We start from the raw sequence: 27,772 nt of genomic DNA, 5'->3' as shown, positions 1-27,772 counted from the left end.
TCCAACTAGAGCCAGTTGCCTGCCTAGGTGCATGCTGGCAGTTGTAGTCCCCCTACCTACAGCTCCTGGGTGGGATCATGACAGCAACACACTAGGCACACCACAAAAGTACCTCCACACAAGGTTACATATAAAAATAACCTTTTGTATTATCATAAACATATTAGAATATTAATCACACAATTGACGCTGTGCCAACTGGCAAGGGGCAATATTTACAGGGGATTATATACAATTGACAGGGCAAATTGGGCCACTGTCAGAACCATCACAAAGTGAAAATAGTAAATGTAAAACATAACCAGTAACTACTGGCAAAACACTGTACTCAGCATTATATCCCGCAACATAAATCATATTATGCAATCAGCATCACATTGGGCGCAAAGTACATTATGCGCCAACCTCATAAGCCTTAGCCAACCAGAAATCCCATTTCTAACAGAGGCATATCTCGGCCCCCAGGCTGCTGATTTGCATCATTCCGGCCTCCTTTCGCTCCTGATGGCCAGCTCTACCCTTCAGAAGTACTTGTCGCCATCCTATTTGCCTCCAAGAGGGTGAACTACAGCAGGGAGCTGTTTTCACTGGCTCCCTGCCCCAGCCTTTCACCTGGCTCTTCTCCTGGGCCTCTTCTCCCTGCGGAGAGACCCCTGCTTCTGCGCACTAATCCTGGTCTCTTCTCCCAGCGCTGTTCAGGATCCTGGGACAGTCAGGGGGTTTCTTATTCCAACTGCCCATTGTGCCAGGCTCCAGCACCAGTCTTCCTCAGCAGACCACACCCCAGAGAGATCTTCTCTTCCTGTGCAAACACTTTTTAAAGTATGGGGAGGGGGCTGACAGGAAGTCTCTGTTTGTCCTATAAAACAGCGACACATCACTTCACTGCCCCAGCTCCCTCCTTCCTGCCCAGGCCTCTGGGTTGGTTCAAGATGGCATCGTCCAGGGTTCTCCTGCCACATGGTCTCTGAAAGCCCCTTCCCCCGCGCTGCCTTCTCCCTTGTGCAGCCTGGTGCCTGGCACCCGTGACAGATGCTGATGGATGAGCCTGTAGCTCCACCCATCTTCTCTTCTTTGGAGAGGAGGCCTTTGCTCTTGGAAGGAATGTCATTAATCCAGCCTGCTGGGGTCATCCCCAAGCCAGGCCCTGATTATGGGCTGACTCAGAGAAATATGACAACCCTGGATGACCCAAAAGAAGTACAATTACGACTTTGGACTCTGCAGAATACTTCTTCTCACGCCAGTTACAGTGGACTTTAATGCATGTCTGGAATTTGTAGGCCTTAGGAAAATAAAACTAGCCAATGTGCTCCCTGTCCTCATAAGGGAATAATGGAATGAACACTGTAAAGCACACTGACTTTCCCTGGCATGTTTATTCGCACTGTATAAAGCCTATTCCAGGCCACCACCCAATTCTGCATAAGTCATGCCACACCTTTCACTTTGTATTTTCTCCTAGGCTGCGCATGCCTGGACTCTCCCCTGCACACCCTGTACACATGTGCACACACATGTACACATGTGTCTGTATGTAATCTGCCCGGTGCCCCTCACTCCAGCTGCTGTGTAGCGGCCTAATCAAGCTAGGGGGACACCAGTAAAATCCACATGCAGACTCTTCATCATGAGTTCACTGTGGGTGAGTCCCAACTGATGAGGCTCTCCCACAGTAAAAGCTCAAGAAATAGGTACTCAAAAAGCAAAAAATCTGGGCGACCCGGAGTGTCAGAACCACATTCTAACAGCAAGACACTGGAAGCGAGAGATTTAAAGGGGTTTCACCAATGTATGAACCTAGACGAGCAACTTGTGTACACAAACAAACCACTGACACACCCACTCACTCACCAATACATCTACTCACTCAGCATTTCACTCACCACACATCTACTCAGAAACCCACTTACACAGCCACGTAGCCACTCACACACTCAGACACGTAAGGATACATACATTCACACAGCCACTCACATGATATTTGTTAGAAATAGTATCACTCATCAGTAGTGCACCAAGTATACTAATTTAACTTTTGCAATAGGTTAGTATATGTGTTTAACAATGATAAACTCTTAAAAACGCTTACACTCACTTGATAAAGTCATCAGTGATGTAATTTAAAATATCATAAGTGATGTTACTGACCACGTCATGAGCGCTGTAATATGTGAGGTAATAATCTGTGTATCGGCTGGGAGTATGTTATAGTTAGCTCAGGTAACTATAAATGCAAAATTTCACATGTTTTGTAAGCTCCTTGGCTCCGTTTAAAAACTAAATGTCCCTTGGGTACATTTCTGGATTGGAAGCATTGCAGTAGAAGAGTAGTTGCAACACGTTATGTAACGGTTCAATGTACCTGGCTTGATGTAAGAAGTGTCTCATTAATATATCTTTCCTCACCTCATAAATATTGCTTTTAGTAAGCATGTTCCCAGCAATGTCTCTCCATCGCCACCAGGTGGCAACATGCATCTTACATCTAGATGTGAGTCACTGGAGTATAGATGCCGGTTGGTATATCAGCCTGCTGGACCATATTAAAAAGCTGTTTTCTGATTTTGTGAACAAAGACTTCTTGCATTGAACAGATCTTGAGGTTTGGCCTAGACTCGGCAGAACCCCACTACTCTACATGGATACAGCTGCCATGCAGAGTCAACATGCTTGAATGCATTGCCCCAGATTCTCTTGAGATGTCCAGGCTACACACTTATGTACTTGTCCTTTGATAGAGAGCTGCTATCCAGAGAGATGGTTGACTACTTCCTGGAATGTTTAAAAAATAGCAGGGCTATACTGCACACCATGAGCCTAGCCCAAATGGAATGACAGTCCTACCCACAATACCATAGTTCTGTGGCAATTCCAGACCTGTATAATCTTCGATACTAAGCTGTCTCAGCCCATCTAAATGTGACAGCAGCTTTATCTTTATGTTTGCGCAATTGTGGGTTCTGCTGATTCCAGACCTCTCTGACTATTCACCTTCATGACACCATCTTGTAATTTCAGACAGGGCCTCCCAATTTGTCCCATTTTGTCTTCAATAGGGAGCTAACCTATGTCATCCCATCCAGATACCAAACTTTCTTAAGAGCGAAATCACAAGCACATACCACAATTCTAGAGGTAAACATCTTTGCCTTGCTAGAGAGAGGGGTTATTAAATTGATATCTCTGGAAGATAGAGGCACATGATTCCAGTCCCTTTCTTTCTTGGTTCTCAAGAACGACATAGACATTTGTATCTCTACCATCCGAACCTGTTTTTCCAGCAGGACATATTTAAGATGCTGTCCATGAGCCAAGTGCTGTTGACTTTCAAATAGGGCAATACATTCAGGCTTTGTACCTTTGGAATGTCTACTTTCACCTTTCAATACTCTACCCCCACTGGGGATACTTGTGGGATCCTTGCACTGTCAGTTTGCGGCACTGCCATTTGAAATGATGACAACCAATTTTTTTTTTCTGTGCAAAAGGTCTGGTGGTTGTTTCACCTTCACTCTGATTTTCAGTAGCAAGTGCATTGCTATACTGGGACGACTGGCTGGTGAACGAAGAGTCTCTAGTGTTCCTCAAGCGGAATCTCCCAAAAATGGTGAAGCTCCTCCATGATTTGGGCATTACCATCAACCATCAGAAGTTGCACCTCTCACGTGGGCTGATTTGGGTCAATCAATTATATAATCGGGATTTAATTCTACCCTTTGCACAGGCTCGTATTGTTTTTGATTTTCCCTCATCTTTTTGCTCTAAATATTCCCTCCTAACACAAGCTATCCAATCTGCCTCCCTGACTTTTAGACCACCTCCTTTAAACAGCTCTATCGATTCTACTCATACTGTTAAACTGCATTCTCTGTTGCTTGCACATTCTAAAGCTTCTACCATTTACAGATTTTTACATACTTCATCCACACCAAGAGCCAAAACTCAGACAGAATTATTGTGGGAAAAGGACTTTGACACCTCCTGGAATGTTGACGTCTGGGATAAAATTTGGCTTAAACTTAGGAAATCTTCCAGGGCTGCAAACACGACGCAAACGCTCTTCTTTATCTTTAACAGACTTCTATTCTCCCCTGTTACTCTCCACTCATTCCACGCTGATGTCTCACATGAATGTTGGTCCTGTTCAGCCCAACATGCTGATTTATTCCATTTACTCTTTAATTGTAAATTTGTTCGCCCTTTTTGGGAAAAGGTGTGGAATCAACTAAACTTGATTTTTCAGTCCACTCATCCCTTTTCTACGTTACATATTATTTTTAGGTAGCTTATCCTCCATCTGAGAACATTCTAAATTTAATGTCAAAATAATTGATCTCCTAATAAAAGTAGCCTTCCAGCAAATAACGAGAAACTGGAAAGATTTCACTAAACTCTCATATCAAGCATGGTGGTATGCGGTCTGTTATAATCACCGGCTCGACACTACATTTGTATATCCATCACATTTGGCATCTAAGCGCTCTGATTTATGGGCTCCGGTCATTTTATTCATTGATGCTCATGTCAAATGCTCTACTACCCCTAGACCTCTGCAGCAAGAAGTTACTAAACCTCCATGACTTCCTTTGTGTTAATTTATATTTCTATTTATACTTTCTTTTGTACAATATTGCTTATGTTATCATTATTTTTGACTGTATTTCCATTTTTATTTGTTATGTTTATACGCTGTTTATTTTCTAAACCCACTTGTTACATTGTATATGAAAGTACTGCCTTAATTACTTTTATTTTCTGCACGTTGTTGTAATTCTTTTTTCCTAATAAACTTTTTCTGAACTTAGAAGTTGCACCTCTCTCTCCCTGAGAGATGCTGATATTTCCTGTGGTGGTGTTCACTTCAACCCACATGACAGTCTTCACTCCCTTGTAGATTGTGGATATTTGAACAATGATTCTGATGTGTCCTACTCTAGCTCATATCCCTGTTATGAAGGTCTCACATTTGCCAGGCCTCATTGGCACATGTATACTGTTACTGCCACAGGATGGCACTTCAGTCATGCTTGAGAAGGCCGTGGCTTCCACACTGGAAAAACCCGTCAGCTCAGGCACAGTTTTTCCAGTATGTGCATTCATATCTCCACCGGTGGATGAACCCTCTCCAAACTCTTGATGAGTTGTCTATTCAGCTCAGGCTGCCTGACCATAGATGCCTCCTAAGCGGGGCTAGGATGGTCATTCGTATGACAGGACAGCACTGAGCCTTTAGATCATATCAGAGGAAATTTTGTACATAGACTTAACTATGTGGCTCTAACATCCAACTAAGGCCATTCTCTCTTCAATCTCAGGGAGCAATCTCCATATTCTATCAGTCAATAATATAAAATATGGGCTCATTTCCCTCTATAGTGAGGTGGCTCACTTACAGAAGTGGGTGCAGACGGGGAAAGTCTTCCCAATATTGCCCACCTTGCAGGTTGTTTTAAATGAGAGCAGATGCTCGCAGCTGTCTCTTGCAGGAGGACCTCGAGTGGGAACTGTGGCCTGAAAGAGGAGGTCTTCTCCAGATTAGATTTCCATTCATGAATCTCTTTCCGATGGCCGGTAACAGGATATATCCTTAGTTCTTTGCCAAATACGTACCTCTGAACAGTTCCCCAGGGATGCCATCATGCTAATTTTGACTGAGGGTCAAAATGCATTAGCATTTCTACTTCTACCCCCTTTGTTCAAAGTTGTGTGGAAGATAGGGGACAATTGGGCACAGCAGATTGGGCAATGAGGATCCCGTACACTTATTTGTGGGCACTTAACATCCAACCATCTCTTTTCCTCTAGCACAGTTTATAAATTCTCTCGAAGTAGGATGGTCATGTTCTCGACCCCAATCCTCCCACACAGCTGCTGCATCAACGGAGATTGAGCTGTGTCAATTAGAATAATTCTATCTTCCAGATGACATTGCACAGATAATCTTAGCAACTAGAAAACAGGTTACTAAATTTGTGTATTCAAGTTGCTGGTCTCGGTTCATACATTGGTGAAAATCTCACCCGTCCAGAATCTTGGAATTTGCATTATCCCTTGCACATCAAGCTTTGACTACTGTCAGTGGCTTGTTTTTAAACCACCCAAAAGGCCTTGTCATACATATAGAATAGAACCCTGTGCCCCTTTGTTCTCTAAGCCTGTCAGGATGGAAATACAAGCCTGCAGGAAACAGGAAAGACACTGGTGTATGCACTATGATTTGCATAGGAAGCAATCCTAAAAATTAGCAATTACCAAGTATAAAAGTCTTCTAATAAAATACAAGTATTACACACAACAAATTGAATCAGCTAAAAACTTCCTCAAGGAGCTACTCCAGGTAGTAACCAAGTTTACCACTCTTCCCATTAACAATGATGCTGCTCACAGCCAACCGTTCTGTGACACCCTGGCTCACAGCTTTAGGGAAAAAATAAATCAAATGTTTCAGAAATTTGAAAACTGTTCTAAGCTCGATGTTAAGTAATGCACCATTCAGACAAAACTCTTTTATGCTCCTGTCACTGAATTCTTACCTACCTCCCATGACTTAGTAGCCAAAATACATAAATGTTCTAGATGAGACTCTCCACTAAAGCTAGCACCTGAGGTGATAGCAACTAATTCCTCTTCCATCTTCACCTCCATCCTCTACACTGGAGTTTTCCAATCCATATGAAAAAACCTGTATCCACCGTTTATAAAAGAAACCTAGTCAGAATCCAGAAGACCCCAGCAATTATCGCCCAATTCCTGCCTCCTTTCTAATGGAGAAAATACTGAATATGCAGCTTGCCCAGTTCATTCATGATAACTAGGCGTGGGCGGAAAATCCGTTCCGCTCGCGGATTTTGCGGATTTTCGGGAAATCCGCAATCCGCGAGATTTGCGAATTTCCCGCAAAATCCGCAAATCCGCGAGCAGCGGATTTTGCTCGCACTGCTCGCACTGTTAGCGTGAGTTCGCGCCCCGCGAATAAGTGCAAAATTGCAGAAATACGATCTTGGCAAAACTGAAAGTAACTACTTACCAGGTTCAAAAGTTCAGGCACATCATTAGTAGCCATTTCCTGTAGTGCTTCCTGAGGGGCCCCTCCAGAGTTCAGTTGCCAGTTGAAACTATTATGTGACCCTGCTCTGAACCTCAGAATAGTTACACATATGCCACAAAGGTCCTGAATTACAGCTAAGGGAGACAAGCAGGAGCCAGGCTGGAAGTTAAAATCCATTAATCAGCCCCTAATTCATTATTGTCAGTTGGGGCAGGGCAGGTGTTGTAACTAATTTTGCAACAATGAAAGCACTTAGCAAGTGCAAAAGATCACTAATCAGGGCGCACTAAGGAAGCAGGTGCCAGCTAAAAAAATATTCTGTGACACATTAATCAGCCCCAAATTAATTCAGGTCACTTGAGGCAGGGAAGGTGTGCTTTGCTTTGCCGAAAATAATGTACACTGGACAACCAGAGGGTGTAGTGATGAAACAGAGGGTGGCATGGGTGGGCCAGAGGGTGCATGAGTAGTCAGAGAGTGGCAGTGGTGACAGAGAGTGGCAGTGATGAAGAAGAGTGTCCCAAACAGGCTGGACACGTAGAAACAACAAGTTCGCAAAACTTGCGACCCGACAGGTAAGTTCGCAAATTGCGAAATTGTAAAAACCCTCGCGAACTGGCAGAAACACGGGCGAACACAAAAAAAAAGAAAATCCGCAAATTCGCGGGAATTCGCGGATTTTGCGGATTGCGAATCCGCAAATCCGCAAAATTCGCGGATTGCCAATCCGCAAAATCCGCTCATGCCTGATGATAACCATCTTCTGGACCCAACTCAGTTCGGGTTCAGACCCCGGCACAGCACAGAAACTGGCCTTAACAAAACCACTAAGGAGATAAGAGCTGCATTAGATAAAGGAGGTTCTGCGGCTCTTATAGGGTCAAAATTAATCCTCCTCTTTTTCACACCGTTGCGGAGTCCCTCAGATATTCTCACTTAGTCAAACTCTTTTTAAGATTTAAGCTTCAAAACTGGCTACTTTAATCAAGAGCTTTGACTTTTCACCTACCTCCTATGCTGGCGACATTCAATTAGTAGAGCCAGCCATCAATAATGATTCCATAATCTCAGCTTCCAGAGCTGTATGCAGACAATCAGTCACTGCCTGAAGGTCAACTCAGGGAAAATTGAGGTGGTAAACTTTGGCAACTTTTCCCCAGCCTGGACTCCCTCCTGTTGGCCAGTTGTGCTAAGCCCCTCTCCCACCACAATGGCTAAGGCCAAGAATTTGGGTCTACAAATTGACAATACGCTGAGCTATGTCTCTCTTAGGTGATGGCTGTAGTCTCCTTATCCTTCTACTACCTCGGGATGATCCAAAACATCCTCCCCTACATTCCACCTAATTCCAAAAAATAGTCATCACAGTCCTAGTACTGTCAAATTAGAGTGTTATAACGACCTCTACATGAATCCACAGCATGGGTACTCATAAACATTTGCCCAGGGGCCACAAATTAAGGTCTGTGGTGTGACTGAGGGCCGCACTGATACCAGCAGGGTGGTGGTAGGGGTTTTGGGTGCGTCAGGGAGTGTTTAAGGAGGTATACAAATGTTTTAAATAAACCGACACACATTTATTTGCAGGTTGATGAATGCTTGCCCTTTTATTTAACATTTTTTTCAGATAATGAGTGCTCAGCAACGTTCACCAGGGGGCCGCATGTAAAGGTCAAGAGCCTCGGGCCGTACTTTGAGTATCACTGACAGTAAAAATATGCTTTCAGACTGAAGCCGATGCAAAATGCTGCGGCCGAACGCTATGAGGAATTCCTAAATTCTAATCAGTTTGCCTTGGAATCTGGAAACTGCACTGGCTTCCAGTGAGAACTTACATAAAATGTAAAGCTCTCTACACCACCCATAAGGCACTGCACAATACAGGCCCCGAGGTTCTGAGGCATATCTTTCAGTGGTATACACCCAGCAGAGCACTGGGCTCCCTGGGGGCCAAAACCCTTACGATCCCTAGATTCAGGAAGTCGAACTGGGGTGGGAGAAGTTAGTCGCCGGACCTACTAAACGTTGGAGCAGCCTGTTCCCCTTACATCAGAGCCCTGCCTACCCTGCTCTCCTTTAGAAAGGAGCTTAAAACCTGGCTTTTTAGAAATTAAGGGTGAATTCCAGTGGAGTCAGCGGCAAGATACTTCTTGATAAACATTCGTTCTACAAATTTAATAACACTACATAACTTGTGAGGTTTACGTATTACAAATGACAACCCTCTCAACCCATCCAGTAACCCACACAGATTTTTTGTGGTGGAAGGAAAAGAGTCTGTGAAAATGAAAGATGAGAACTTCCGTGCCAATGATCAGCTTTGCTTTAAGGGAAGTAGATGGTAGGATTCCACATACCAGCCTTACAGGTGCTCCATCAGTTTGAACCAATTAATCATTCAGATTGTGTAAGTTAGATATGTGCTCCTGTTTTTTCTTGTACACCTATTCCAATATACGCTTAAACGTTGCCGGATCACACCCGTTTCTTTCAAAGAAGTGCTGAAGTTGCTTGGCAAAGTGAATCCCAGTGTTTTGTATTTCTCTGTGAAATTGTGCGGCCTATTGTTTTACATAAAGGAAAATTATGTGTTTCCTCATCTGTCCATTGTTTTATACAATGTGGTTTTCGTTTTAATAAAATGCGATTTAATGCTCAGATCCGTGTTGAATGCCAATTTCAAAGAAAGTTACCAATTGAAACTCTTTCTTTCTATAGATCTGAGGCAAATGGAATCTGTTCTGTGAAATATATACCTGACAGAAGGATACTCTGTGTTACAAATACTTACCCTACGTCAGGTCTGTGTATGAATATCTTTGCCTCGTTCTCGGTGTCAGCCATCTGTATCCCAGACACGTGCACCGGGTGCTGGAGGTCTTCATTCTGTGGATTCGTCATGAACATCACATTTGTTTCACCTGAACAGACATTCTTAAATCCAACGAAGAGAGAATCTAATAACAGACAAATGCGTAGTTTGTTTATATGTTTTATAGCACTTAAACAGTATTATATGTTACAGCAGATAGGGCAGAAGGAAAACACATATATTTGAAATTATAAGAATTATGTTGATCAAAATGAAATATTTTAGTTATTTTAATTTTAAACAGAAGTGCGCATTTCAGCATTTCAAGAGAATCATTTTATTTCTCACACGAAATGTCTGTAGTTTTTTACCTTACCTCTATAAAGGGAGCACAACATACATAGGTTTTTGGTCTCAAAAGTATTGACGCACCACATCCTCAAAAAGTGATTCAACACATTTGATGGAGCAGTGTTTTTGAAAAAAAAAACCTGCTCGGATCGACGCCCCCGTAATACATACTAACAGTGTGCAGGGGAGACTAACATTTAAATTACATGAACACGAGGGAAACCGCTTTGCACATGCATGCACTAAAGTGAACTAATGCATGAAAGAACTAGGCCACATATTAAAATGCGTTTCGAAAGAAACATAATTAATACAAATTTGGGGCGCGTTTCAGAACTTGGATTCTGTTTTGAAATTAATAAATAAATAATGCAGCTTTTGCTCAAGGCTTATGCAAGGAAAATTATTATTAAAGGTTAGTGCAAAGGTGGGTGGTAAACAGTGAACAGTGCATTTCCACATAATTAATGAATGTCTACGTTTCATTCGCTATAGTTGGAAGAACGAGCCTGTGATTGCTAAAGTTAAGTTAACCAGATAGATGAGGGGCTGGAAAATGAGAGAGAGTGACCTGCTAAAGCATACAGAACTGTTGAGCGCTGCAGAGAAAGTATAAATGTTCAAGGCTATGCAGCACAGAGAACATTGTATTGCTGCCAAACGGATGAAACTGGCCGTGGGATCCAAGATATTGCTGAGAAATACGTGTGAAAATGATGAAATGTATCATCTACTAAATTGTGTGAACTGGTCAAAATATTAGGTAATGTGAAAGGATGTAGAACAATGATTAATGTAAAAATATGAATGAAATCACAGTGGTGTGATGCTCCACCTCCCAAACTATCCAATAGAAAGCCGAATCCTGAGAATTGTTTCAAGTAATGTGGGTTGGCCAAGTAGGTTTTAGTGTATAACTGGGGTGTCTTTAAGGGTGTGGTTTAGGCTTAGCTGATCTTAGGTCGAATGGAGAGCAGAGAGGGGTGATGCTTCCCTGTCCGTCGATTTGCAGAGAGGCCTAGCTGTTCCTGTCTTTGTTCTGTTCCTGAAATCTTTGTTCCCTGACTCTATTTCAGGGAACCCTCACCAACCCTCCTTGGCTAGGGGGGTGGTATTTCACAGATTGTTTGGATTTGTATTATCCTTCTGACTCGTACTTTGCATAATTATTTGCAAATGTTGTTTATGTCTCTGAAACTTATGTCTCTTCATCTATCCACTCCGTCATATGTATATGGTTTCGCATTTAGATGAAACTTTTGTTTCTTCATCTATCCACTCCCTCAGATGCATATCGTTAATTGATGATGAGTTTGACACTGTTTGCATTTGCTGATGTTTTTCTTTTCCTTTGGTGAAATTCATTGTTTGCATTTTGTGACCTGTATGCAATGAGCATTTATTAATCCTTTACAAATAATTTGATAATCTTTATACATTTTACTGAGAATCTGTGATTATTTGGCTAGCTAGATAGTTAGTTAGATAGTACTATTATTACCATCAACGATATAACTAATTGGTCCATTGACCAAGAGGAAAGAAAGTTGATGTACATGTTTAGTTATGTATTTAGAAATGTTAGATATGAACCTGTGAAGGACACTAATTTGTCATCATTAAAACTTGACTCCCAGAGCATCAGGGATTTGGGTGAATGTGTACGGGCTATTTTGTATTGTTATCGAGTATTGATCCCTGCTTAGGTGTTGCACTGGATCAGTTTTCAGGTAGTAGAGGTTGGTTTAATTATTGATTAGTTTGGTAATAAATATTGATTATTGATTATATTTCTTAATAAGAAAAATTAGTGTTGTGTTTTATGTTGTCTAGGACTACAGGTATGGAGTTACCTGAGGAATACTGGGAATGGAAACTTAGTCTGAAGTAGGCAGCAGAAGAGTGTGGATAAAGAAATCACACGGCAGAAGTACTTTGTCTGTTGTAATAATACTGAAGCTGCGCAGGGCTGTAGGTGTTATATTTCGGGACTATTTCGTATGCGAGTAGAGTGACTGAAATATATATATATATATATATATATATATATATATATATATATATATATATATATATATATATATGATAAGCTATTGCCGATTTTCTTGTGCAGAAAGTGGACAATATCTATAAAACCTTTCCAGAGATACTGGAAGAACCCACCAAAGATATCTCCACCAGCAGTGAGATGACTAACAACGGGTGTCTTAACCAGTTTACAGTGCCCAATACTACGGAGTTGCTGAATATCATTCGCAGTATCAAATCAGGCTCTCCTAGGGATGTGGCTCGCCCCAACGTCCTTAGGAATCAAGTCGAGCTTCTGGCGACTCATATAGGCCACATGGCGAAACTGTCCTTTTCAACAATCCACATACCTCAAGATTGGAAAATAGCGCAGGTCATCCCTTTAAAGAAAAAACGCATTTGAGCGCCACGCAGTTGGATAACTATCGACCTATATCGCTGCTACCCTTCTGCGCTAAGGTGGTTGAAAAGATAATTAATAAGTAGCTCTCTGAACATTTGGATAGGGGATTACATCTGCATCCCTCGCAATCAGGATTTAGAGCGCTCCACTCGACTGAATCGGGCCTCCTTTTTTCCACCGAGCTATTAAGGAGTAGAGTTGACGAGGGGAAGACAGCCGCGCTCCTTTTATTAGATCTGAGCGCGGCATTTGACACCATCTACCATCCCCTGTTACTTTCTCGTCTTTGCGAGGTTGGTATTGAGGGTCTGGCACACGAGTGGATGCGCACATTCCTGGCGAATAGGCAATTCCAAGTCTGCTGTCCACCTTTTAAATCTAAGGTGCGTTCGCTCAAACATGTTATGTTATGTTATGTTATGTTAAATTAAATTTATTAAGCGCACGTACGCCCGTAGGCTTCATGGCGCTGTGGAAGACTGGCAAAACATAACATGCAGCCTCAGGGCTCCATTTTGAGCCCGACTTTATTTAACCTACATATGGCACCCCTGGCCAAGTTGGTTGCTACGTACGGGGTTGAGATAGTGTCATATGCTGATGACACCCAGCTGGTAGTGACACTGTCTCAGCCCCCGGAAGAGGCTTCAGCCAACTTTACAGCCTGTCTGAGCGGACTAGCGGGATGGATGAATACAAATTGTCTACACCTCAACGCTAATAAAACTGAACTTCTGGTGTTGGGGAAATCCCCATCCATCTGGTCGTCGGCATAATGGCCCAAAGAACTTGGCACTGTTCCCAAACCATTGGAACAGGTTAAGAATTTAGGGGTCAAACTGGACGAGACTCTATCCTTTGAACATCACACTAGAGGGATAGCAGGGAAATGCTATGGGATCCTTAAGATCTTACGAAAGACCCTGAACTCGCTTCCTGCAGTCAGCAGGAAAACGCTAATTCATACTCTGGTGACGCCCCATCTCGACTATAGTAACAATTTGTATCTTGGTCTGAGTAAGAAGGGTCTTCATAGGCTTCAATGCGTTCAAAACGCAGCAGCTAGACTGGCTCTTAACCTCCCTAGAAGATCTTCCGGGAAACAAGCCTTAACGCGCCTTCACTGGCTACCCAAACGAGAGAGCATTATATTTAAAAGCATGTGTATAACCCATTGCATTGCTTATGATAGAGGTCCAGTATATCTTCAAAAATTGATTACCAAGTACTACCCTAATCGTTATTTACGATCTCAGGGCTGTATGCTCTTTCAGGTGCCCAGAATCCAACGGGCACGGATGGGGGGTCGGTCATTCAGATACTTGGCCAGCAAACAGTGGAATGACCTCCCCATTGAGCTCCGGATGGAGCCATCCAAAGGAATCTTTAGACGCAAACTGAAAACTTACCTTTTGTCCAAAACTCTGAGGTCCTGCGCCCTTTCCTTCAGCGGCCTTTTCTCTGGGGTTCTGTGCTAGCAATTAGTTTTTAAGCGCGGGGACACACTGTTGCCTAGTCTAACCAGGCGCTATACAAATGGTGTTATTATTATTATTATTGTTATATGATAGCGAAGGGTTCACTTCCAAAACTCTGGCCTTATCCCCAGAGGAGTACCAAGACCTATTTTTACACCAAAAAGTCTCCTAGCAAAACTTTGGCCTTATCCCCAGAGGAGTACTAGGTCCACCTGTAGCTTGTTTGAAAAGTAAAATAACGCTGGTCGTTGGCTTACTTTTTTTTTTTTTTTGGCGTAAGACATTTATTGTATAGAATGTAAGTTACACTGCGTCGCGCCAACAACCCGGAGGCAGGCCGCACTATAGGTAAATGCCATACAGATAAAAATAAGACATGGAGAATCTTACGGCCCACCATTTGATGTGCCACTTAGGATTAGCATGCAGTACAGCTGGAGGCATGTAGTAAACGAGTGTAACAGTAGCCAAGTAATTGGTCTCACATTTTTAGGGCTCAGTAGACGTGTAAAGCATCCCCAAATTGTCGGTGCTGATTCATCATCTTGAAATGTGTAACAGTACGTAGTACAGGGAAACAGCAATGTGGATGAAACACGTCTACAGGCACCTTTTTCTCCCTCCTCCCCACAACAACCTCAAAAAGAAAAAACAACTAACTCAGGTGCAAAGCTGAAGTTTCAAACTCACATTTCGTCACACGTATACAGGGTCGTACGCACTCGGGCAAGGCAACATTGCAATTATGTATGGTCGTTAGCTTACTTGAAGTAAAAGGATTTCCCGTTTTGAAGTGAAGACTATCTCTTTATTTAGCAAAACAGACAAGGTAGCATTGTTTTCTCTTGTTACTTACAAGAAAATGTATTAAGAAAAATTAGAAATACATTGCTGTATTTTTTTGTAAATGGAGGGTCAGTAGCAGGAGTAATACTGACGTTAGAAAAAGCTGCGCTGGCATTGGTCAGACAGCGAGCACGAAGTAAGCTCCGATTGGCCGGTTGGTGTGAGCCGCGTTGGTATTGGCTGAGAACCGACAAATAAAATACGTAGAATTGTGGAAAGGTTTCCTTGTTTGTTTTGTCGAGATACATTAGCGTAAAGAGTCAGAAAATGAAGTTGCTTAGGAAAATAAAGAATTTCTTCAAAAAGGACAAACCAATAGTGACTAGAGAGGGAGTTCTTATTCCACCTTCAGGAATGCCTGCTGCCTATATGATTTTGGAGCAAGGATACCATATGTGTACTTGGCTGGAGAATTGAGTGGAATACACACAGAATGATGGTGTTATAGCTTTCCCACAGCATGGTTTGTTTAATATAAAGATTTTGCAGAAATCGAATTAGTTCACTAGAGCCAAATCCCAGACCTACACAGTATGAAGCTTTAGAGGAATGGGAAGTAGAAGCATTCAAAAGAGAAAAATATTGAGGCGGCAGGAGATACAGAAATGTAATGACCAAATATCCTTTTGCGAGAGAATAAAATAAAATAAAAAGATGGAGAAGAGCTGTGATAACTGAGGGTTTGTAGCCAGTTTTAGCTGCTGAAGATCAGACAGGAGGCAAATGTAAAGAGAAAAAGAAAAATATAGAGACTTCAAGTTTAAGAGATGATCCAAACGTTTCTGCTGATGAGTTGTTAGAGGACATTATGAGTAAAAGACCTCCACCATATGAAGAAAATTCAGGAGAGGTGAATCCAAGTGCACAAAAAATGGGAACCCCATTAACTCCACAAGTCACTGAAATAGCTAGAGTAGTACAAGAAAATGAAATGAACTTGTTGAATAAGGCAAGAGAAAAGCAGGTCCAGAAATTAAATCAATTAAGTTTAAATGCAGAAGCATTGACGGTACAGGTAACAATTGGACCTGTTGTCCCATTGTATGGAGAAAAACAGAATGTATCAAAAGTATGTACATTATCAGTTCCAAGGAGTAGCGCCAGGAGTGGAATGATGACGGTAGCGGATGAGGATAGACAGGCTGACACGAATACTACTTTGTTAGATCTTCCGGTCTGTGAGATGATACCAGAAACCTCTAGAAGAAGTATACACATAGATTCAAGGAGAGGAGGGCAAAACATCATTCCAACGACAGGGAGTTCTTCAGGTCCTTCACCAGAGGAATTAAATGACTGGATGAAGGGAATGGAAAAGCGAAAACCGCAACCACAGAGTATAAATGTGAGCCAATTGAAAGTAGATTTGGAAGAGATGATTATTGGTACAATAAGCCAAGGCAGACTAGGGACTTACCAAGATGAGGAGCTGTTGTTTTTGTGTAAACGTATTACTAGGAAACAACCTTTACAACACAACTTTTACAACGCACTACCATTACAACGCAACATCCCTTACATCGCATGCCATTACAACGCAACCATTACCACGCATGACACTACAAAGCATAAAATTACAACTCATGTCATTACAATGCAGTCATTACAATGCATACCATTACAACACATACCATTACAAGACAATCCGGTAGATGCATCAAAGTTGTCATTTGCGATTCCTTATTTGCGAAAAATAAGGAATCGCAAATAAGGAATCGCAAATGGCAATGCATCAATAATTTCGCAATTTTATTGAGATTCGGTAAAAATCGCAATTTTTACCGAATCCCAATAAAATTGTGAGTTTCAAATAGAGAATTCGCAATTCCCATTCATTCCTATGGGCTGAAATGCCCATAGGAATGAATGGGAATTGCGAATTAGCAATTTGAAATCGGAATGCAACAAAGCCTTTCAAGGGTGGAGAGGGGGGTCCAAAGGACCCCCCCCTGCACCCATGAAATGCACTTTTACATGTGAGTTACATACACACATGTCCTAAGGACATGTGTGTCTGTAACGTAGACGTTTAAAAAATGCATTTTTATGCGTTTTCACACATTTTTGCAAATTACCACGAAGTTCAACTTCGTGGTAATTTGCATTTGCAATTTCTAAAATCGCAAATGTTGTGAGGATGATGCATTGCATTTAAGGAATCGCAAATTTGCGATTCCTTAAAAGCAATCGCATTTTTGGAACTCGCAAAAAATAGTGAATTTCCAAAAATGCTTGATGCATCCCAGAAACCAATTTAGGAAGTGCAAACGGCCGATTTTTGCGAATCGCACCGTTTGCACTTCCTAAAAAGGTTGATGCATCTAGGCAATAGTGCCCTTACACTATCCAACACTTACCCTATTGTTGCACCCCTTGGAATTATAATAGTAATTTGTACCCCTACACTATCCAACACTTACCCTACTGTTGCACCACCTGGAGTTAGAATAGTAATTTTTACCCCTACACTATCCAACACTTACCCTACTGTTGCACCCCCTGGAGTTAGAATAGTAATTTTTACCCCTCCACTATCCGATACTTACCATACATGCAATGTAATGGTATGCGTTGTAATGGTAGGCATTGTAAAGGTAGTATGCGTTGTAATGGAATGCGTTGTAAAGGTAGTTTTCAGAAAATTTGTTGTAATGGCATGCGTTGTGATGAAATGTGTTGTAAAGGATGTTGCGTTGTAAAAAATGCGTTGTAAAGGTTTGCGTTGCAAAAGTATGTGTTGAAACATCATACATCCGTAGTACTTGGAGAGTGGGGACTCTTCATGAGGAAATAGCAGAGGCTGCTAGTGATTATGAAATAGACATGAGAAGTCAAAGGTGTTGCACAAATCAAACAGATTGGCCTTTAATAAAAAGGATTTGAAGAGTTTGAATGCGTCTGGAAAAAGATTACAAATAAAGGATTTGATGAATATTTTGAAAAAATGGGGAGATGTGGAAAGGTAGATGGACGAAATAGAAAGAAGAGGCAGCTGGAAAAGGAGTATTGATGTTTCTGTTGAGAGAGATAGAACAAGTTGAAAGGACGTGTCCAATGAGAGAAGCTCTAGGTGGTGGACATATTCATGTTCCCTGGACAAGACAAGACATATTCTCCTTTACAAATGATTTTTTCAGGTTAAGAGAGAAACCAGTTGAGTGGTACAAACAGGTAGAAAGGTTTGTGAAATTTTCAAAGGTTTTGTTAAAGGATTTAGATGGTGTGTTTGAGAGTGTTGTCCCAGCTAACTTATGGACAGAGTGCACTGTTGATTGGCCAAAAGAGGAATATCCTAGGGATCCTAAAACAGGTGCAACGTCTGACGAGGTAATGAAAAAGTATAATCAGGTAATTACATTTTTGAAAGGAAAAATGTCAACTTAGGAAACGGGTTAAGATTGATAGAACAACCCAAGAACCAAAAAAATCAGTACATGCTTACTATGAAAGGCTGTTGCAGGTATTTAAACAGTACAGCGGGTTTGAGAATGTTGAAGACAAGGATATGGGACATTTTGTGTATCGATTTGTGTTTAGATTGAAACCGGAGATTAGTAATATGATTCAGCAGCATTTGATCTGTTGGCAGAGCAAAACATTTGACGAAATTCTGAGATATGTAAAGTATTGTAGTGACGATATTAAATCGAGACACAAAAAGTTAAAAGAGAAGATGATGTGCGCACACGTGAAGGTAGAAGAGCAGCAGGAAGTAAACAATAGTTTTAAAACAGATTATCAGATGAATGGTCAGAATCAAAATGGTTAAGTACCCAGTGGAGGTAGAGGTAAAATGAGTAAAGATGAGACTAGGAAAAAATGTCCTTGTCATGAGCGAGGAAAGTATGGAAATTGGAAGAACAAGTGTAGATCTGCTCAAAAGAATAATAGGGTAAATCAAAATGTAAGTCCACACATGCAGAATGAGAGGGGTGAGAATCAACAGCAGCATCGGGTAGTTGCTCCACAGTTACAGGCGCCACAAGCCCCTATGCCAAATAATGTGAATGGTCAAGTGCAGAGGTACAGTGCAACCTCTGGATTTCACGGAGGTGGTCAAGTTGGTAAAAATCAAAATGTGCAAATGGTTCCGCAGTACTGGTTGCAGTGCAATGAGAGTGATTCAGACTCATCTCAATGGTGGTGCCTGAGGGGGGGAAGAGTGCATACTTGGCGTATCTTTAGCAGTAGATCAGTCAGGTCCATTTGTTGACAGAAAAGTGGAAGGTAATGATATTACATTCCTAGTGGATACTGGTGCTACCTGTTCTACTGTGAGAGCAGCAGAAATTCAAAAACCTATCCCTCTTGGGAGAAACTATCCAAGTTGTAGGAGTCTTGAATAAGCATATTAGAACCCCAGTCACAAATCCGATAGAAGTTCATATCTGAAGTTTCAGAGATATGCATCATTATGTGGGACGTGACGCGAGTCCAGTAAATCACTTGGGAAGAGATTTATTATGCAAAAGGAATTGTACCATCTATTGTATGCCAGATGTTATTGCATTTCAAACACCTGATGAGGTTGTTGAATATTAGATGATGATAGCGAAGCAAGGGACTGAGGTGGATGAGTTGTTTTCACTTCTAACAGAAGAGAATTTGCACGAAGAATTAAAAAGTGCAGTAAGGTCAAATGTATGGGACTTTACAGGAAAGGAGATTGGTCTAATGACAAATGTAGATCAAATTCAGATTATGGTGAAAGAGGATGCAATATATATCCAAACACATCAAAGTACAAAATGAGTCCGGAAGTAATTGCAGGAGTCACTCCTGTGATTGATCAAATGATTGAACAAGGAATTCTAAAGGAAATATTTATCAGTCCCTGTAATTCACCTATTATACGTACTAAGGAGCCCAGTGGAAAATACAGAATTGTTTTTTGAGAAAAATAAATACAATTGTAGTACCCTGTTGTCCAGTATTGATCCTGTATCAGATTCCCTGTGATGCGGAATGGTACACAATGATTGATTTGTGGCAATCATTTTTCTGGATTCCTTACTTCCAGAAAGTCAGTATTTATTTGCATTCGAGTTCGGAGCCCGTGTTGTGGCATGGTGCTGAGTTCCTCAATGGTACACAGAGAGTCCTTCAATCTTTAATCAGATTCTGAAAAGGTGTTTGGAGACTTTAGTCATGCCATGAAATTCAGTTTTGGTTCAATACATCGATGACCTGCTAGTGGCATCAAAACACGTGAGGCACGTGTGAAAGATACCGTTGCCTTACTGAACCATTTGGCCGAAGGTGGGCACAAAGTCTCACGAGCAAAATTGCAATTTTGTAAACAGGAAGTCCAATACCTATGACACAAAATAGGAAAAGGAGTCAGAAAGGTGACACAAGAGAGAATTAGTGTGATCAAACAAATCAAATGCAACTCAGAAACAAGAACAAATGTTTTTGGGAATGGTTGGATACTGTAGGCAGTGTATCAGTGGTTTGTCACTGATTGCAAAACCTCTGCAGAGGTTGACACGAAAAGACGTCAAACATCCGATTGTGTTGGATGATGTCAGTATGGAAGCTTTTACTAAACTGCGTAACAGGCTTTGTTGAGCACCTGCGTTAGGAATGCCAGATTATGCAAAGGATTTTGCATTTTAATCTGTGAAAGAGATGGGTGTACACTTTCAGTCTTAACTCAGAAACATGGAATGGCATGACGTCCAGGAGCATATTTTTCTGCTACATTGGATTCAGTGGCTGCAGCATTACCAGGCTATTTGAAAGCAGTAGCTGCCACTTGTGTGAGTCTGGAACAGAGTAAAACAATTGTGATGGGATATCCAGTTAAGGTGTATGTGCCACATTCAGTTGAAATCCTTTTGACTTGCATGAGGACAGAGTATATGACGTCTAGTCGGCTGACTAAGTATCAAAGAGTGATTCTGGGTGCTGAAAATGTGACGGTGGTGAGGTGCACAACCATAAATCCGGCAACTCTATCGCTGAATTCATATTGTGAGGAAGTGAAAGGGAAGCGGATCATGATTTTTTAGATGTGACAGAACTGTGCACACAACCCCGGCCTGACATTGACGACATCCCACTAGAAGAATCAGAATGTGAGATGTTTGTTGATGGGTCATGTTTAAGAAATGAGAAAGGAGAATTATGTTCTGCCTATTTATTTATTTATTTGTGGGTATTTATAGAGCGCGACCTATCGTTCCGAAGGGAGCATCTTGGCGCTGAGCGTGTGTATGAAATTTGGTGGAACATCTAGATAGCTGCCATCACAGAACTGTCAGATTGCTGATAAATCCATGTTTTCAGGTGTTTCCTGAATATACTTTCAGAGTCGATAAGTCTTAGGTTTAGTGGCAAGCTGTTCCATGCCCTTGCTGCCAAGACTGTGAAAGTTTTTCCTCCCCTAGTTTTATATTTATACCTCGGGATTTTGATGAGGTTGCCACTAGAAGATCTCAGGCAGCACACTGGGTCGTAATGCACAAAACGCTTGGCGAGATACTTTGGCCCTGTGTTTTTCAAAGCTTTAAAAACTGTTAATAGAAGTTTGTAGAGAATCCTCTTATGCAGTGGCAACCAATGAAGAATATTTAGTGCTGCGGAAGCTGAGGATTTCCTGGGTAGTTTTAGAACTAGTCTTGCCGCAGCATGTTGTACACTCTGCAATTTCTTCAAAGTGGCCCTTTTTACTCCCGCCATCAACCCATTGCAATAGTCGAGTCGTGAGAGTATTAGAGCGACCACGACAGATTTCCTAGCTGCAATGGGGAGAAAATCGAAGAATTTCTTAAGGGATTTGATGAGGCCGAAGCAACGACCAGCTGTGATTCTGACATGCTCATCGAAGGAGAGGGCCGCATCAAATTGAACTCCCAGGTTTCGCGCAGAGACCACTGAACTAGGAGGGGCCTCTGAATCCTTTGGCCACCAGTCCTTAGGGCAAAAGAGATGGTCTTTGCCTAGTGGGAGGATTTCTGTTTTTTCCGCTATTGCATTTCAGATGGTTCTTCCTTAACCACTGGAACACCTCCTTGAGGCAATTCTGGAACCTCTGTTCTACGTCCATACAATTTTTGTCGATCGAGACGACAAGTTGGATGTCGTCCGCGTATGACGTGACTAGGATCCCATGCGACTATCATAGCTGGGAGAGGTGCCATATAGATGTTAAAAAGCAATGGGCTTAAAATGGACCCCTGCGGCACGCCGGATGAGATGGTTTTCTCGCTGGATAGATGGGGACCCAAAGATACAGATTGGGACCTATTAGTCAGGAAGGATATTATCCAAGCCAATGCTGTATCTGTCACGCCAATCTCTCTCATCCTATCAATCAGGATGACATGAGAGATGGTGTCGAACGCTGCTGTTAGATCAAGCAGGATGAGGACAGCTTTCTTGCCTTCATCCTGTAGGAACTTGATGGAGTCAGTGAGTTCGATCAGGGCAGTTTCGGTGGAATGTCTGTGACGAAAACCTGACTGTTGTGGGTGGAGGATGTTGTGTTCGTCCACAAAAGCTTTTAACTCATTATACACCATCTGTTCCGTGATCTTTCCCAACACTGGCAGGAGTGATATTGGGCGCATGTTCGACAAGTCCGTTGTTGATTTATTGGGTTTCTTCATCAGGGGCTTCACAATGGCTTTTTTCCATTCATTTGGGACTTCCCCTGTGTTTAGAGACGCGTTTATGATCGCATTGATGTTAGGGTTGACTGCATCAATTAAATGATGCAGTATACGGGGAGGACATGAGTCGTAGGTGCCCCGGATTTACAGGCCAGGATGGCTTTACGGGTCTGTTGGAGAGAGACAGGTTGAAAACAGCCCAAAGTGTGTTGAGTGTTAACGTCCTGATTAAGTGGTTCTGAGATCAAGGTGGCTGAGGGCGGAAGGAAATCCTTTTGGATGATTGTGATCTTTTCCTCGAAAAAGTCTGCAATTTGGTTGCATAGAGTTTCCGACGGAGGAATTTCGGGTTGAAGGGCCTTGGGGTGGGTGAATGATTTTACGATAGAGAAGACCATACTTTGCTTCTGATGGGCGTCATTAATGACTTTGATATAGTAGTCTTTCTTGGCGGCTTTTATACTTGAGAGATATAATTTTCTCTGGTGGATATAGATAATTTTGGATGCCTCATCGTATGTTTTCCTCCATTTCCTTTCTTTTATTCTGCAAAGCAGGTGGCTCTCTGTTAAAGCCTGTGTATACCACGGAGCACTCAGTTTCCTTCTGGAGGACTGAGCATGGCCACTTTTAGGGTTTGAGTTTTCTAGGATTATTTGATCCATCCAGTCATGGAAATTGCGTGAGTCTACAGACGCATTCCCCACCGGCTTTGGTGCCTGCGCCAATAGCTGAGAATCCAACTTAATGCAATCAGTAACCTTTTTCCAATTTACCGCGAAAGTTGGTGAAGATCGCTTTTTTGTTGGAGGTGTTTGCTCTCGTTGGTGGATTTCAAAGGGGATAAAACTATGATCTGTCCAAATTTGGGGATTAGGTGCGGACGTGGTCATAGTGCCTAAATTGGAGCAAATGCCGTCAAGCGTGTGGCCGGCTTGATGGGTAGGGGCAGTCACCAATTGTTTCAGGCCGAAGATGTTCAGGGTATGCTGAAAGCAGATGGCATGTGGGTCATCGGGCGACTCCAATTGCAGGTTCATGTCCCCCATCAAAGTAAAGTGGGGATAACGTAGCATGAGTGGCCCTAGGATGTCACCCAGGGAGTCTAGGAAAGGGGTGGCGTTGCCTTGTGGGCGGTATATTAAGCCCCCGAGAAAGAGGTAGAGGCATTAAGCTTGATCGAGAATCCGATACTCTCTCCTCCCTTATATATGTCCAAGTCAAATGTGTGGCATGGGAGGGACTTATCTATGATAAGTGCAACTCCCCCTCCACGTCCGATTGGTCTGCCCTGTCTGTAGATGGTGAAATCAGGTGGAAGCGCAGTGACCAAATCAGGATTGGAAGAGTCGTTAAGCCACGTCTCTGTTATAAAAAGAAAGTCAAGGTCATGATCTATAATTAGATCATGGATGTCTTGACTGTGACAGCACAGTGAGCGGGCATTTATTAAGCCTCCCTTAAGACTGGGGCTACTGGAATTTTGCTGAATGACATTTTTGAGCGTCTCTGGATGTATCCAAGGGGCCGTCCAACGACAGCTGGGACATGAGAAGGGTCCCCAGAGGTGGTCCATGGGGAGGTCACCCATACACGTTTCGCCTGATCTAGGCTTGCTGTTGGCGCGCCTTCGGCGCACCCGCTGCGCCCGTCCGCTGCGCCTCTGGGATAAAGGCTCCATTTTATAGTTGACGAGGGCGGAAGCACTAGACTGCTATCCCTGCTCCTCACCTAAGATGTCGCTCCCCCGGGCAGCGTCCAATCGGCTGCAGTAGGAGAGATCTGGCCGAAGTTACCAGCTAGAGGGGCCCGATATTTTGCTGCCACAGTCCGTTTGGCAGATATGGTAAACAGCTAGAGTCCGGCGAAAATTAGGCCGTGAGAGTGACAAAGTTACAAGGTAATTCTAAACACGTATTTACTCAGGTTAAAATGCGACGATTAAAATGGCACAAACAATTACACTTTGTAAGTCCCGGCTTTCCGCCTCAGGACAAATTAATTTACACACCACACACGCAATAGTAATCAAGGGAGTGTGAGTAGGAGGCTGTTTTATAGAAAGCAAGGGCGGGAGGGCGGGAGCACTAGACTGCTATCCCTGCTCCTCACCTAAGATGTCGCTCCCCCGGGCAGCGTCCAATCGGCTGCAGTAGGAGAGATCTGGCCGAAGTTACCAGCTAGAGGGGCCCGATATTTGGCTGCCATAGTCCGTTTGGCAGATATGGTAAACAGCTAGAGTCCGGCGAAAATTAGGCCGTGAGAGTGACAAAGTTACAAGGTAATTCTAAACACGTATTTACTCAGGTTAAAATGCGACGATTAAAATGACACAAACAATTACACTTTGTAAGTCGCGGCTTTCCGCCTCAGGACAAATTAATTTACACACCACACACGCAACAGTAATCAAGCCTATGCTGTTTGCACCACAGTGGGAGTTCTAGAAACATCCTGTCTAAAAGGGGTAAACTCTGCCCACATTGCTGAATTGATAGCTCTGATTAGAGCGTTTGAAATTGCCAAAAGCCCGAGGCTAACCATATTTACTGACAGTCAATATGGTTTTGGGGTTGTCCTTGATTTTGGACAGCTGTGGATGCAAAGGCGATTTCTGACTTCTTTAGGTTCCCTAACACAAAGCAGCAAAACCATAAAAGATTTATTGGATGCTTTACAATTGCCCAAAAATATTGCAGTGGTCAAATGTTCCGCACATAAGTCAGGAGATAATTATGTGACGAAGGGCAACAGATATGCCGACCACTGTTGAACAAATCTGCAAAGATTTAGCACATCTTTATGGAATTGCCTATTTTTCGGTGTGCCACTTTTGCACTGATCTATGTAGGGAAAAAAATCTAGGGGAACACTTCCCATTTTAGCTCTGATACAAATTTTGAATGGATTAAAATCAAACTTGGAATAAAAGAAAATCTGCACTTGGAACTGTTGTATTTCTGTAAATACTTTCAGTAGTCTTTAAGATGATAGTGTTTGGATAAGGTATCAGTCTGGCGTGGAAGAAAATACAATTTAGTGATATCTTGAGTGGAAATGTGAGCTTTGTCAATCATGTTCCATTTTTTTAGGTCTCGCCTAGGCAGCCACATGCGCTGTCTCTCCAAAACATCCAGTAATCCCTATTGTGAGAGTGCCCTCTACCATTTCTGAGCATGACAAGCTCAGCATCAAAGACACATCAGGCACATTCTATCAGTATACTTAGAGGTGCACAGGGAATCTCACCAAAAAGGAGAATAAGTAGCCCATGGGAATCGACCAGACTTACGGTCGGTGGCAGCAGCTGAGTCACATCAAGGCCCAATAAGGGAAGCACTGTCCTGCACCATCATCATACGCTCCGAGGAGGACTGACGGTACTTACAAGATAGAGTTTGTAGTGGGGGAAGGGAACCAACCCTAGGCTTATGCTCTTGGAACATTAACGGATTAACTACAAAAATAGACGACCCAGATTTTCTGTACTACGTCTCCCTTTTTGATATAATAACGCTCCAAGAACCACAGCACATCAAGGGCTACACATGTTTTGCCACACCAGCCTCAAGGACCAGTAGGTTCGGCCATCACTCAGGTGGATTGGCTACCTATGTCTCCACCACAACAATAGCGTCAGCAACCCTTATGGGCTCAACTTAAAATACAACACTAGCAGTTAAAATAAGAATAGTCCTTGAAGAAAAAGAAGTGGAGGTATGCATTATCAACTCATATGTACATCCAAAAAAAAAGCAAAAGATTCAATTAAAATCACTAATCAACTGGCCGAGTACGTTACCTAGATGGAAAATCCACTCTTCCTTCTGACAGGGGACCGAAATCAAGATCTAATTGGCTCAGCATAAGGGGAGTAGGTACTGGCTCTAACCAGACTTTATAATATACTACTGTAAAGCGTCCTTCTGGACAGGAAAAAACGTCGCAATAGTCGCTTCCTTAATGACTTAGAACACCAAAACCTTTGGGCACTGAATGGGAGATTCCCGGCAGACTCTCCTCCATTCAATTCCTTTTACTCAACCACAACAAGCTCTATTCTGGACTACACCTTCACAAGCCTTGCGCTGTTCCCTTATATCTCGGGGTTCAGAATGGGCGATAAGGGTGAGAGCAACCATTGCCCCCAGAAATGTCATATAATATCAAATACGACAACCTTAATTAGGCCAGATACAACTATGGGGCTGATTCACTCCTTGAATCAAAAAAGGATCAAATGCACGACTGCCAATACGAACCTTCAAGCCGAAGCTGCACTTCAACTTTTCGATATCCAAGCATCGACTGCAGCCGGGCACATCACTGATTGGGCTCACTTTACTGCAATACTGCAAAAAACAGATTGCAGCTACTTTCCTCTCAAAAAACAACCTTCGCAAAGAGGGTAGCAAAAATTATTTAAAGAAAGAACAGAGAGTACAATTAAGGAAACTTAAAAGATCAGTAAACTTGACTCTACGCAAGCTGAGAAAAGCCCCTAAAAACGTCAGCTTACGAGTAGTGTTGAAACATCAAAGGGCAGCTCTCAAACAACTAAAATGGAGCATCAAGAGAGATGGTGAAAAAAAAGCATGGGCTAATCTCCTATACGACATTAACAGTAAAATAGTGCCCACTTCTGGGAAACAGTAAATGGGATCATGCGTCCGCAGCACAAAGAAATAGGATCTCACATCACTGAAGAGACCTAGATAAAATACCTCTCCAGTCACTTCAACGACCACACAGAGCATCTAGGAGCCCAAACGGGGACAAGCAAGATTCCACGGAGAAATGGGAAAACGGGTACGCTAGAGACACGGGGACAGGCCTTTTCTGGCATAAACACCAACCTCTCAGAGATATTGAGGTGCCAGCAGTCAGACTTAATTAAAAAGCAGATAGCCAAAGGCAGGAAAGAAGGTGCCCCGGGACCAAATGGCATTCCATCTGCCCTCTATAAAGCAAAGAACAAAGAGTGGACTGACATGCAACTTTTATTCTTGGAAATCAGGTTACTAAACAGAATTCCATAATCCTGGAAGGGTTTGGCGATTGTTCCAATCTACAAAAAAGGAGACAATGCTGACCCAAACAACTACCGCCTAGTACCCCTTATTGATAACGAGGCGAAATATTTTGCCGGCACCATACTAGAGGAGCTGAGTCAAATCTGATAATACC

The 27,772-nt window shown here is 42.5% G+C and overlaps 1 protein-coding gene across 1 annotated transcript in view; it reads right to left on the bottom strand.

The window, feature by feature from the left end:
- LOC147724582 (fibrocystin-L-like) overlaps positions 1-27,772 on the bottom strand; it is a 2,246,326-nt gene that overhangs the window by 211,330 nt on the left and 2,007,224 nt on the right. The window contains exon 74 of the mRNA XM_086918063.1: positions 9,843-10,008. Coding sequence (XP_086774189.1) covers positions 9,843-10,008 — 166 coding nt within the window. The remainder of the gene's footprint in view (positions 1-9,842; positions 10,009-27,772) is intronic.

The sequence above is a fragment of the Lissotriton vulgaris genome, chromosome 4_1, assembly GCF_964263255.1.
Source record: "Lissotriton vulgaris chromosome 4_1, aLisVul1.2, whole genome shotgun sequence".
Lineage (NCBI taxonomy): Eukaryota > Metazoa > Chordata > Amphibia > Caudata > Salamandridae > Lissotriton > Lissotriton vulgaris.
Note: the sequence above shows the minus strand (reverse complement) of the source record. Positions and strands in the feature narration are given on the sequence as shown.